Below are 13498 nucleotides of genomic sequence, written 5' to 3'. Positions count from 1 at the left end.
TTAATACAAATGTATGCAATGGTATGTCTAATCATTTGAAAATATGTATGAAAATATTAAATACATTCTAACCATTATAAGGAACTTACAGTTAGTCAAATAGTATTTGTTGCGAGGTACTACATGACTAAATTCATGTTTTTCTTAATAAAAGAGTAAAAAAAGGATAATTTCAGTTTTTATTTCAAATTAAACACTATTTTAACATTTAAAATGTAAAAAAAAATTAAAAAACGAGCTCCAATACATAGAAAAAAAGTATTCGTTTTTTTGGCACTAAATATTAAAGGTTTCTTTTTAGTTTTAGTATTTTTTGTGCAAGTAGTTGTATTCCTTAATAACTTCTAAGCCTTTCTGCATAAATTTCGGTAATTATATTCGCCTGACAGCACCGCCATTATCTTTTGTGGTTACTCAACCCCTCGACCATCGTCTATTGCTAATCCAATTTGCGACTACACAGTTTGAAATCACTCCCACAAATGATGACATTCATACATACATATGTACGTACGTGTACGCGGCGTATGAATATCATATGTTGCACCCCTTCACCCAAAGTAGCCAGTACAATGTTTTGGCGCACACTATCACAGAGAACGAGGAAGAGAGAGGAAAAGGTTAAAAGCGCTTGCGCCGAGAGCAGGAAAGTGAAAGCTCGACGAAGGACAATGCGAGGCAACGCAACTGAAACCCTCAATCGCCCGCAGCCAGTCGCCCTGCAAAAACGTCGCTCTGTGCCTCCCACAATTTGCATACTTAATGCAGATATGCAAGCGAAGTGTGATTAAAGAAGAACAGAAGGAACACAGAATGTGCGATAGACCCGGTTTTCACTGTCGTTAGATAATGTCGAAAGTGCGTCGGTGATTGGAGCGGAATCAAGCAAGCATTGCAACAGGCCACGTGCCATTTTCAGGCGAAGGACCTATAGGTAACGTATGGAAAAATCGAATTCAGGGGCGCTAGACGGCGACGCTATCAGGCTTTTATATTTTGTTAATGCCGTTAACTGGTAACTAACGAACAAGAGTTGAAGGCCCAAATACCAAAGAAGAAATTGATGATTCAAAATACGGTTCTTCAATTCTGACACACTCAAAAGAAAATTGAAGGCTTCCGTTGAGTCTTATGTACATATTTATTAATAGTTCTCCTTGAATATGGGTAAAACCAAATCAATATTCTCCCGCCTTGTTCTTTTACTTCCTGCAAGTGCTGTTTGATCAAAATGGTTTAATTCCGGTCCCTAATAACCCCCTCTGTTTGAGTTTCTTTTTTTATTAAGAGCCAAGGCAGTCCTTGGGTGTAAGCAACCCTATCCGTCGTGCTCTTGACAGTGAAAAGCACAATGTCAACGGCTGTTCGGCCGCTACTCTGCTTGGTTTCTTTTTATAGTCCCGCACCTTCACGTCATGACTGTGTGGACTGATCTGACATTATTCATAGGCTGCTTGCGGACAGGCGCTCAAAGTGTCTACAAGTCTCGGCCTTTCCGCTTTTGTATTTTGGCTCTCGGTAAATTACCAAAGGACAGCTGCGGCAACTGTCAACGCTGACATGATTTTATATTTCATTGCTTTTTGCTGGGTTGCTTGCACCAAAAGACCCGTTCGAGCCCCTTCGGACCCCTGATACTGCACCCTCTTGGTTAACTATATTCAACAGCACCCACTGTGAGGACAACACTGCCTATTTGGCGAATTAAACTTTTTTTCACGAAATTTAAAAAGCATATCTATATATAGTATGGTATACTTCCACCTACTAACATTAAAACTACCTTATCGATTTTTTTTTTGGAAAATAGAACTATTTTTCCGTTAAAAGAACACCAAATTCCTATATAATTCCTTTTGTTTCCAAATATTTCCAAATTCAGTAAATTAATTTCACTAATGATTTTTCATTAAATCGGTGTCTAACTTAGACTTATCTCCGTACCAAAGCTTAGAGAGCACGCAATCACATGAGTTTTAAATATTAATTAGAGATATTTGGTTGGTTTTGATTTATAGCAATTTATTTACCATTACTTCATCATAGCAACTATTTTTTTTCAGGACATAATAACAAAAGTTGTCATTAGCTATTGCGGCTGCAGAATAACAGCGCAATAATGGAATGGAACTGGGACTGGGCGATCGGAGGTATTTCCGATGAGATTCCCAGAACGACAGGGCCAGAGTGCATCAATTACATGTCAAACCGACGACGCTGGGTGGAAACGGTGCTGTTGTCCGCCCTTTTCATCTTTATAATGCACCGTTCTTGGCAACGCCTGGCGCCAATTAAGCTTCCGCCGCTTTGTGAGATTCAAAAGCCACACAGTCCTACAAGACTGTTTCTCCTCATCGCATTGTCCATGGTTTTTGGCATTGAGATGGGCTTTAAACTCTCCGGGCAGTCGATGATATTCGCCCTGAATCCATGTCACGTGCAATCCTGTCTGCAGGTTAACATGCATTACGAATGCAATACAAATATTATTGTTATGTGTAATTCTTATAGATCTTTCTCCTGGCCGCCAAGCCCACAAAGACCACAACAGCGCTATTTCGGATACAGATGAGCAACCTCAACGGGCCGTTTCTGGCTTTTCTTTTCCCCGAGGTTGAGGGACGTACCTATCCTTTTGAGCAGGCCACTTATTGGATCCAGCACGCACTTCTCTATATAATACCGATTTACATCATTCGGAGTGGTAACAAGGAGACGGTCTCTGTTTACTTTTAGCGTAACTTGCTTTTCTTTTCTTTTTTAGGAGTGTACACTGTGGAGGACCTCAGTGAATTCCATTGGTCTCACATAGGTACAGCCTTTATGCTGTTTTACCACTTTGTCCTGCTATCCCCGCTCTCCATTGTAAGTTATCTTGAACCTAAAACTATAGAACAGCCTACTTAGATGTTTCCAGATCAACTTGATCCAAAAAAGAAGACAAAAAGAATCGCTATAGTCTAGTGCCGCGAATCCTATCCAATTTTAAAATAATCCTTTTGCTAGCAAAAATTGAAGCATCGCCACCTTTTTGTCCGAAAACGCATGTTTAATAACTCATGATGTAACTGTCCATTAGGCCTTTTAACCAAAATTTCTTAATAATTCGCGAAATAGTTTCCCGATTTGAAGAGGTTTTGGTAGATTTTTTACAAGGTTAATGTTATGGACGGCACAGTTTTCTGTGGGTTGTGGTCATATAATGGTCCCACCTTTCTAGCTTTCATATTTCCTAAGATCTCCGCGATTTTAGTTTTGATTTGTAGGCCTGGCAAGATGGTGAAAGAAACTTTCGCTGTGTAGGCATCTCAAGAATCTGTTTGTTTTATCCCAACGGGTATAATAATCGGTCTTTATTTTTTGGCACTGACACCAATTTTGTCTTCATAGTTCACTGGCATCAATCTGGACCATATGCTTTGTGCTGCGATGTCGGATCCGTTCCAAGGCTCAAACTACCGGCTGTTCGCCTGTTGCCACCAGATACTGCTGTGCCCGCTGTTGAGCAAGGGGACGGTGCTGCTATTTGGCCGCCGGGGTAAGAGCATTACTGGCTTAAACGGCCAGTCGGAAGCGAGAAACGAGGTGGCGCCTCAGTACCAACAATTGACACCGGCAGAGTACACCACGCAAGGGGAAGCGCTCATGCGGCACCGATTTACCGACCAGGACGCGGACGACGAAGGACATGCACATAATGCTGGCGAGATGGCGTCACTATCAGCCGAATACACTATGCCGACAACCAAGATCGACTAGTACCTACAGCGCCTATCACTGCGCCTGTCAATTAACGAATAACTTATGGCAATTTCAGTTGCAGATAGCCGGGTAGCCCAATTTTACTGAAACACGAAAAATTTCATGTGAGAACTGAAAGCTGAATGTCTTGAACAAAGGCGTGTAGATAATAATAATTAAGGCAAATTTCATGCTCATCGAGGTTATACTTCTAAACAAACCAAAAAAAAAAAAATTTTAATAGTTACATATATAATTGTTCAATACAAATCAATTTTTGATGGTGAGCCAAGAGTTTCGACACTGCAATTATTAATAGTGTACATTTCCTAAATTGTAAGCCCATAGAGAAAAGGAAATTAATTTAAAAATAAAATCTGCCGGTAACGGTTGAGCGACTCTGGAGCGCGTATGATCTGGCAGCACTGATAAAAAAAAGCTGAAAGCTAATAAGCTGGTGAACCAGACAGCTGCTACCAAGTTAATGATAAACAGTTTAAATATAAAACGTTGCCTTAGTTTTTATTTTAATTTTAAATGAACCAGATCAGTTTCCTGACAGTGATACACCCTCTATGCAAACTCAGACTCAGCTGTTCATTGTTTTGGTTCGGCCGCGAACTAGTTCGCTTATGCTGACTCACGGCGAGTGAGCATTTTGTTCTAACATGAGTGACGGCGAGTCGCGCATCGAATTTTACTGTTTGGCGGAATTAAAAAACGTGCTTGGTGCTAAGTTAGATAAAGTTACTAAAAGTCTTTGATCTAGTCTTATCTCGTTACCTTGTACCTGTTCTGGTCAGAGTGGTCTGGAACATTGCGTTCTGTTTCCTTCACCCCTGCGCTGAAATACGACACATCCGCCCGAGAAAAGTAACCCATTCGGTGAAATATTCGTTTTTCGGGATCTGTGAATATTAATTTGATAACAATAAGTGGCGGCGGCAACTGCGCTTCAAATTCAATTGCACCTAAGTTAGCAGTGCGCGGCGACAGCAACGTTTACGTCGCAGATTTTCATAAGAATAGCCTATATGTTGGAGCGCAAGTGTGTGAGTTAGTGAGCGCCGAAGATGCGCGAAAACGTCATTTAATTGCACCCAACAACAACCGCACGGCGTAAATAACGTGGGGCCAAAAGGTGCGAATGAAGCGCAAGAAAAAGAAAAATCAATAGGAATATAATGCAAATCACCGGTAACCATGTATCAATATACGGCCCAGGCCCAAGCGCAATCCGAAACCCAGATCTAAGCAAAAACAACCGCCAGCAAAAGTTGATTTGGTGCTATTAATAAACAAAAATAATATCGCAATAGAAATATCAGGAGGCCGCTGCGTCGCCTACGTAGATGATGCGTTGCAAACGTCAAGTTGCGTAACTGCCGCAACCAAATGTGCGAATCCCAATCCGAATACGCGCAAAAACACCCAACAGCTAACTCGTATTTCGCCGCTAAAACGTTAGAACAAAGTTCGTGGGCAGAGTCTCCTCTCTAGCGTGCGTGCGTATGTGTGAGTGACTGTCCCCGTTCGTAAGTGTAAGTTCTGTGCCGCCAACAACAATAACATGGCCGCCGCAACAGATGGCTCTGCCAGAGCGGCCGCTGCTGCGGCGTCGACGTTACCACGAACAACAGCATCCAACGGCAGCGGTCTCACCGGCAAGCCGCCCGGATCTTCTTCTTCGTCCAAAGCTCCGGGGGGAGCAGCGGGAGTGGCCGTCGAATCAGCCTCCTCTGCTGGACTGCCCGCCTCTGTTTCGCATTTCTACTACAAGCACGGTCTCTTCCTGTCCAGCTACCCGACGTGCGCCTCCAGCATCGCCTTCATGGCGATTCTGCTTTCGTGGTTAGTACCAAATATGTGTTTTTATGCATGAACCATAGGCGGACTACGATTTTTTTTTGGGGTGTCGTGTTGAAATTTCGAGAGCCATAAATGAAAGCATTTGAACAATAATTGCACCGACAATCTAAGTGTTTGGGTGATAGATTTTCTAAATCCGTAACTTAATAATATACAAGATATATGTATACATTTTAGGTAGCTTATGGCAGATAGCTTTTCATGTAATTAGCTTTTTCAATTTAATAAAGATTTTTAAACCCCTTATTTTACATATTATTATAAATTATTAAACCAGACAAGAACTAAGTGGGCTGAGATTAAATGTTTTCAAACCCCGAACTGTTAGCAATGTAGGAAACATTTTCGATACAACAACCCCAAAATAATTAAACATATTTTCGAAATTTTTATACAACGAGAAGGGAAGTTACTTTCTGAATGCCGAACTTTTATTATTTTGCAGTTTTTAAGCAAATTTTTGTAAAAACCAATGTATGTATATTTTAACAAACGCTTCCGACGGTCATAAACCGGAATGCTGACCAAAAATAATGTAAGGGTTTATCTGACGTTTTATTGATTTTTAAAAGACAATAATTTCATACTTTAAATATTAAAAAAATTTCTTTCCTTTGGTCTTGTTTTTTCTTAAACGAAAGAAATAAACTTTTTGTTCATTTGGTAACTCTGTTACTCTATTTTAAAATAATTATGCTATCAAAACTTTCGCTGCTTCTAGCGCTATTTGTTGTGTTACTAAGAGGTAGTATTTTATTCACGGGTGTTATATTTAAACTATAACAAACGTGCGATGCTCAGACATTTTTACAAAAAATACGGACAAAAGGTCATGGTTAAATCAAATGTAGATTAAGAGCACTTGCGGTTTGATAATGCTAGTGAATATCAGTGACATTTATTAAACATCTGGCTCTGGGGGTTCAAAGTACGTCAGTACGTTCGCAATGTAAAAGTCTGTATGGATTTGAGTTGAATTGAATTGTATAATGCAAAAGATTAATAAAAGCATTCCCGAAAACTTGAACTATATACAAGTACATAGAGAAATTTCTCTAGACAAGTTCATCAAAAAACTCTGTGTGTACGCTGAGATCTCGGAAACTAATATATCTAGGGGATACCCTCGCAGCTGACGTTTCAAAAGTTGCCGCGCCCTAGATAATGGCTAATTGTAAGGTTTGTGCATAATTATGATTAAATTGATAAACACATTCGATAGTCAGATATTGATTCTAATTTATCATAAACAATGACTTGACTTTCGATAAATATATTTATTTGAATAAATAAAGTCAGATTTCGGAAACTGCGGCCCTCAACCATAACGGTCCTTATTGTGATTATAAGTTAACAATGCAACATTGATTCCAACTAACGGCCGTGATCTGTGCGAGTTAGGTTACGATTAAGTTCTCTCGTTTTTGTTAATTAATTCTGGGCTAACAGGGTTGTCGACATTTTTGAAAAGCATCGTATCGATGATAATTTATTTTTTTCAAAAACAAAAATATAAATATCACATAAAAATATCGATATAATCTATAAATTTAATACTTTTTGTGTTAAATAGAAAATTTTCCGACCACAACAAAAAGACAATTTTTTTTTAAATAATAATGTTATTATTATTTATATGTTATAACCAGTATTCAGTTTTTAGGTATTTTAAGAACAACCTTTGCGCGTCCTAATTCTTGCGTCACACACATTTGATGGCGAAAATATTAACGTTTTTGTTGATTGTATTCCCGCTTATTTAAGTTACTTTTTCACACAGTTTGAAATTCGCTGTCCCATTTTTTATATCCGTATAGTTTGATTTTACACCCATTTTTGTATTTTACGCTTGAATTTGGTCACTCGATGTCGATTTGAATTACAATATTTGGGCAAACAAAAAATCACTATCACTATATATATAAATATATAATTTTTAGAAAAAATATCTATATATTGATATTTCGATATATTATCAACAACCCTAGCTGACAGCAGAATAATAAAGGCATTTCCTTTGAGTCGGGTGTTTTCCTCTTTGTCAACACTATATATCTGAAGCTAAGAATTTGCTATCAGCTTTCAAGAGGAAGGTCGGTAGCACTATCATCACTATGCAGAGTCGAAACGAGACCGGGTGGCCACCACCAATATCATATAGCGACAGTATTTCAGTTTGGTTTAAATTACCTTTTACTAATTATTTACAGCATTATAATTTTTATTTTTGCTTTGAATGCGAATGCATTTTAAACAAACATACTATATTTGATTAGGAAAATAGTTGAATAGGCTTTCAGGTTTTTCTAAGGGTCGCTGAAGTCGGCGAGAAAATAGCGAATTAGCTGAGCACTCCCATTAACGACCTTTTTTTCTCGTACAGCTATCCGTTAATCAACATACCTTTGCCCGGGACAATACCTACCAAGATTGTGCTACCCTACGATGCGGGGTCTGGCTCTCTGACGACGTACAATTACAGTGACCCCACGATTGCACCGCATGCACCAACCGCCTCCGGTGAACCTCCGCCCTCTGGACCCGCCCAGCTCCTTAACGGCAGTACCTCGGACAGAAGTCCTCCTCTTCTGTTACCTTGGGCTCAGAGTAGCCCCGCATTTTTCTATGTACAGCAGGTAACGCTCCGTGCCAGCGTTCTCCCATGGTCAGAGGGGATGGAGTTGATGGATGCTTTCCGTGCACCGCTCTATGAAGTTTTTAAATTGCTTGAAATTGTGCGCAATCATCAGAGCAGCGAAAAGTGAGTATATCGACGATTCTTCCAATGACTAGAATAGTTAATTGATTCAATTATCTGTCACAGCCAGCGGACACTCGAGCATAACTGTCTTCATGTAGAGAACGTAAAGCGCGGAACCCACGGACAGCTGGACCAGATCTTCCCCGAGTACGGCTGCCTTCTGCTTTCGCCCGCCAACCTGTGGACGCAAAATTCTCAAAATTTCACCCGGGACACAAATATTCTGAACACGATTTTCCAGTATCATGTAAGTGTACACCAACGCACTCATGTATCACTAAACTCGAATTTGATGCACATAGTACGTAGTTACAAAAAAGGAAAAATTAGTTAGCTTCACCTCTGTCAAAACATTATTAGCTCTGGTTATAGAGGCTTAACAGGGACAGTTGATTAGAGAAGGATCTCCAGCTCAGACTGTAATTATTTTTGCCAATTCCGCATTCGATTGTGAACTGCAGTGTTGTCTAGACCGACCGATTTTGAGCTAACGAAAGGCACACAAGCCTTATACGCGGCTCTCAGCCTTAAGTAGTCGGCGACAGGTCCTTATATTCAGATATTTATGCATACATATGAACATATATATGTATATATATCGCTCAAATCTAATAGAACGCATTACACTTCACACGATTTGCTTTGAACATAACTTTTTCGACTCAAGTCCGAATCAATTTCAATTAGTTCAGAAACTGATTTTTTGGATATGATAATGGAGGAAATTGGCCTTCGTATAATCAGAGATAATACTGCTATCAGCTACAAACGTTTATATTGGGATTGGAAGGAATAGAAGATATCTGGTGATATTGAGCTATGCATAAACCTGACAAATCAGATCGATTAATTCGAGCTGGAAATTAATAAAAATGCCTAACACTGTTAGTGAACTATGTATAATGGATTCTAAATTTATGAATTGCTTCATGTCTATAAAATGAACACACCCTTCAAAACAGACAATTATTGGTGATAAAGCCCAAGTGGTGGTTCTGTTTGTTCAATGTTCGCTCATTTTTTACATATTTACAGAATTTGCAAAAGTCAAAGGTTTCTGCCGCTGAAATGCTTTTTGGCCTGCCCATGCAGGACACCGGTTTCAAACGATACCCGCTACGCTCCCGCTCTCGTATAATTCAGTATGCTTTAACGTTGGTCCTTAAGCACAACGACGTGGAATATCTGGAGACACTTAAGGAGAAGTTGCATCAGCACTACCCGCCACTACCACGCCCGGCAAGTGGGCCCGCAGATGACCCATCAACGATAACGTACATTTTTTACCCTGGAGAGTACAGGATGTGGGAGCTGGTGCCGTACACAGTGGCCTTTTTGCTGGTTTTTGCGTACGTCTACTTCTCTGTCCGTAAAATCGACGTGTTTCGATCGCGCTTCTTGCTGGCACTATGCAGCGTAATCACCACGGCCGGGAGCCTGGCCATGTCCCTTGGGTTGTGCTTCTTTTTTGGTTTAACCATCTCACTGCAATCAAAGGACATATTTCCCTACCTGGTAATTCTAGTGGGACTGGAAAATAGCTTGGTAATCACAAAAAGCGTAGTGTCAATGGACGAGACGTTTGACGTAAAGATTCGAGTCGCTCAGGCCCTCAGCAAGGAGGGTTGGCATATATCCAAGACGCTGCTGACAGAAATTACAATTTTGACGATTGGCTTGGCTACTTTTGTGCCAGTCATTCAGGAGTTCTGTATCTTCGCCATAGTCGGCTTGCTCTCGGATTTCATGCTTCAGATGCTGCTTTTCTCTACTATCCTGGCCATGAACATCAAGCGAGCCGAGTACACGACGGAGGCGAAGCACCTTCCCAAAATGCTGCTAAGCTGCACACAAGGGGCGTGTCGTCAGGACTTTCGATTCTTTGGAGCTGCTCCAACGATGCCACCCTATGTTCCCGGAACATTTCAACGCTCACACTCGCATCCGAAACTCTGCTTTGCTGATGCCGCATCTGGTAACGATCGGACAAACTTAGTTAACGGTCACTCGCCGCAGGAACAACGAATACCAAAACGCATAAAGATTGTAAACTTTTGGGCGCGTACTCGATTCTTCCAACGGGCTTTTATGATCTGGATGATTGTATGGATATGCTCTATAGTGTATAACTCGGGATGTTTGGAGCAGCTGTTTAGCATGCAGAGCAACGGCACGATGACAGCAACGCTTGAGCTCCAACGGCGCCTACAAGCGGGTCGTGGAGCCGTCAGCAGCTTTTTCGAGGGATGGCAAGCGAATGAGCAGCGGGTGACGACGAGTTCTCCGAGCAGCAGTGTTTTTTCCACGCCTATACAAGCATCATCCGCGAACTACATCAACGAGACAGCTGAGGAAATGCTGCGACTGCGCTATCCAAGCTTTGACCTAAACTATTTTCTCTCGAACTTCCATTGGTCCACGATTATGAAGCAGTACAACGTATCACTAAGCGGACACTACGTGACGCTGCTTCCAACCATTCGGCTGAGCCATGCTATCTCGCCGGAGCTGGCCACACTTTTACGGAATCCGCAGGAGCAAATGCAACAAAATTTCCAATGGAAGGCACTGGCTGCCGCGCTTGATCCGCTTGACTTCAATGACGACGACGTGCACCGCGAGTCTCCTATGCTTATGGCCGGTGGCATGCCGCTGGTCCCTAAAAGCCCCATGGAAATATTCTTTGCCATTCTTTTGTGCTGCATCAGCATTTTTGTGCTCTGCTACACGATGGTGGTTTTTTACCGCTGCATCTGTACCAGAAACTATGCAGAATGGCGTTCTAGCTGGCACGAATCCGAGGCACCGTACAAACAGACTGAACAGATCCTCGAGGGAGTGCCAACGCAAATTGCCGGACACAAGCATCGCATAGAGTGTCTGGTATCTGATGGGGCATACATTATCAGCTGCTGTCTTAAGGGCCAAATTCGTGTGTGGGATGCGCGCAGTGGCGAGCAACTAAGCAGCATTGCCCGCACCGACATACAAATCTCTCAGCCGCGACCGGATGGTCAAACGCTGATACGAAAGCTGCCTGTTTCACCAGTGTGGTGTCTGGACTTCTTTGACAATCTTATCGCAGTCGGCTGCGCTAACGGGCGCGTGGAGCTATGGGAATCCCCTGCCGGCTTGCTTAAATGTGCATACCAGGAAGACGCAAAGAGAAACCAAGGTATAACCCACATCCACCTGAATGGCGATCGGGTGATTGTAGCCCGTCTGAACGGCCGTCTAGATTTCTACCGTTTAGAGACGTATTACAAGGGCAAGCAGATCGACTGGGGTTTTACCTCAGCTTATAGACGCAGTATGTCTCTCTTGATAATTTTTTTTCTCTAATAAATAATAAAATTCTTTTTTAAGCTCATGTCCGAACTGGATCCACTGGAAGCCTTGGATTAATGATGCAGCAGCAGCGTTGCCAACACGAAGCAGCCCAGAAGACCACCAAAGAGGAAATGAAAATTACATTGGAGGGCGTGCGATTAGCCCATCAGCAGCCAATCACCTGCATGCAGGTCGTTAACGACATGGTCTTTACTGGCAGTCAGGATCACACCCTCAAGGTGCGTCCAAGATCTTTCTATTAAAGTTATTTTTCTCACTATAACCGCTATCCAAAGGTGTATTGTCTTAACAAGTCGGATGTGGAATATACGCTGCACGGTCACTGTGGACCCGTAACGTGCCTGTTCGTAGATCGCTGGCAACCGGGCACGGGGGGTTCTGGTTCTCAGGATGGGCTTCTTTGCGTTTGGGATCTGTTCACGGGTGCCTGCATGTATAACATTCAAGCCCACGACGGCGCCGTCAGCTGCCTGGCGTGCGCCCCCAGCTATGTGATCTCATTGGGTACGGACGAGCGGATCTGCGTTTGGGAGAGATTCCAGGGAAATTTACTGACTACTATCAACATCTCCAATGCGTATTCGAGTCTACTGATGCTAACACCATCGCTGTTGGTGACCAGTAAAATGGGTAAGACATTCACTTGCTTGCCATTTTAACTGGGTTTGTACTTTATTCCATCGATTTCATTGCAGGATCTCTTATTGTATGGGATGTGCGCACTGGGCAGCCGGCTCGCGAGGTCAAGCTGGACTTTGCCAACTTGCAGCTTTGCCCGAAAATTATGATGCTTGCCTGCGATTCGGTAGTTTGTGACTACGGAAATGAGATCCGCGTTGTTCGCTTTCCAATCGTAGCTGACAAGTGCCACTAAAGTTGAAAGGTTGAATTTACCGTCGCCGGCGTGCACCTAGAAATAAGTTGACTCTCGGCTCTCAAATTCATCGAAGCCATTGACGCATTCACTAACTTATACATATATTAGGACTCGAAACTATTTCCTAATTTCACAATAGAACTGTTGTTAGGATTTTGTTGTAATTTTCGGACAAAGAGCGCTGAAACTTTAGTAGGTTAAGGAATTAAACTAAATGAAAAAGATAAATACATATATTTTTTCGCGTGACTATACACTATGTAGTTAGTGCCTTAAAGGGCCTCAGCATGACATAAAATGACTAAATTAAATAATATATTTATTAGAATCACCTACGCTTAATTTTCTATATGAAAAGAAAAACCAGACAACAAAACAAAATCTTCTTTTAATTATTTTTTTAGATGCCTCATATGTTATAAGAGTATTGTGAATGCCAGTGTGAGAATATTTATGCGTAAGCCTATTATTTCACCATCTTATACTTATTCTAAGATTATGCAAAGTTTCGAAGAGAGATCTTCAAGTTGGTTCTCATTTTGAGTTTATAAAATGGAAACAAAAAGAATTATTTTTTAATATTAATAAACCAATCGTACCAACTCGTAAATCTTGATCAGCATGCATCCCAGTCAATGGCTCTTCGGTAAATGTATATAAAAGAAATTATAGCATATATTGTTTTTAAAATCATACTCTTCTTCTTTCTGATAGTTTTTGATAATAATAATTTTTATTTGAAATATCAATGTCAATGACGATTTCCTGATTATCACAAAGCCATCTCCTCTGGTAAAGGCTGGTCGCTAGTGGGTGGGTAATGGGAGTTACATTTTTTTGTCCTTAGGCGAACTCTAGCAACCTATTTAAGCTTTTTACCTAAGGAGGCATCTTATTTA

The 13498-nt window shown here is 41.3% G+C and overlaps 2 protein-coding genes across 2 annotated transcripts; both read left to right on the top strand.

The window, feature by feature from the left end:
- The first annotated feature begins 690 nt into the window (after positions 1-690).
- LOC108110357 (transmembrane protein 164) lies at positions 691-4249 on the top strand. Its single transcript, XM_017219397.2, has 5 exons — positions 691-934; positions 2064-2455; positions 2512-2704; positions 2765-2865; positions 3391-4249. The coding sequence occupies exons 2-5, from the start codon at positions 2120-2122 to the stop codon at positions 3757-3759; spliced, it is 999 nt and encodes a 332-aa protein (XP_017074886.2). The 5' UTR covers positions 691-934; positions 2064-2119; the 3' UTR covers positions 3760-4249.
- Positions 4250-4386: 137 nt separating this feature from the next.
- On the top strand, positions 4387-13348 carry LOC108110356 (sterol regulatory element-binding protein cleavage-activating protein). Its single transcript, XM_017219396.2, has 7 exons — positions 4387-5592; positions 7994-8371; positions 8435-8618; positions 9407-11681; positions 11738-11940; positions 11998-12352; positions 12418-13348. Exons 1-7 carry the CDS (start codon positions 5312-5314, stop codon positions 12594-12596), a joined length of 3855 nt encoding a protein of 1284 aa, XP_017074885.1. The 5' UTR covers positions 4387-5311; the 3' UTR covers positions 12597-13348.
- The last annotated feature ends 150 nt before the right edge of the window (positions 13349-13498 follow it).

The sequence above is a fragment of the Drosophila eugracilis genome, unplaced genomic scaffold, assembly GCF_018153835.1.
Source record: "Drosophila eugracilis isolate 14026-0451.02 unplaced genomic scaffold, ASM1815383v1 contig_2171, whole genome shotgun sequence".
NCBI classification, from domain to species: domain Eukaryota; kingdom Metazoa; phylum Arthropoda; class Insecta; order Diptera; family Drosophilidae; genus Drosophila; species Drosophila eugracilis.
This window is presented reverse-complemented; position numbering and strand designations above follow the sequence as displayed.

Coding starts and splice junctions, on each gene's coding strand:
- LOC108110357 (XM_017219397.2), top strand. CDS start 2,120: ATGGAATGGAACTGGGACTGGGCGATCGGAGGTATTTCCGATGAGATT. Junction 2,456..2,511: donor ACGTGCAATCCTGTCTGCAG/GTTAACATGCAT, acceptor TAATTCTTATAG/ATCTTTCTCCTGGCCGCCAA. Junction 2,866..3,390: donor TGCTATCCCCGCTCTCCATT/GTAAGTTATCTT, acceptor TTGTCTTCATAG/TTCACTGGCATCAATCTGGA.
- LOC108110356 (XM_017219396.2), top strand. CDS start 5,312: ATGGCCGCCGCAACAGATGGCTCTGCCAGAGCGGCCGCTGCTGCGGCG. Junction 8,372..8,434: donor AATCATCAGAGCAGCGAAAA/GTGAGTATATCG, acceptor TATCTGTCACAG/CCAGCGGACACTCGAGCATA. Junction 8,619..9,406: donor ACACGATTTTCCAGTATCAT/GTAAGTGTACAC, acceptor ACATATTTACAG/AATTTGCAAAAGTCAAAGGT.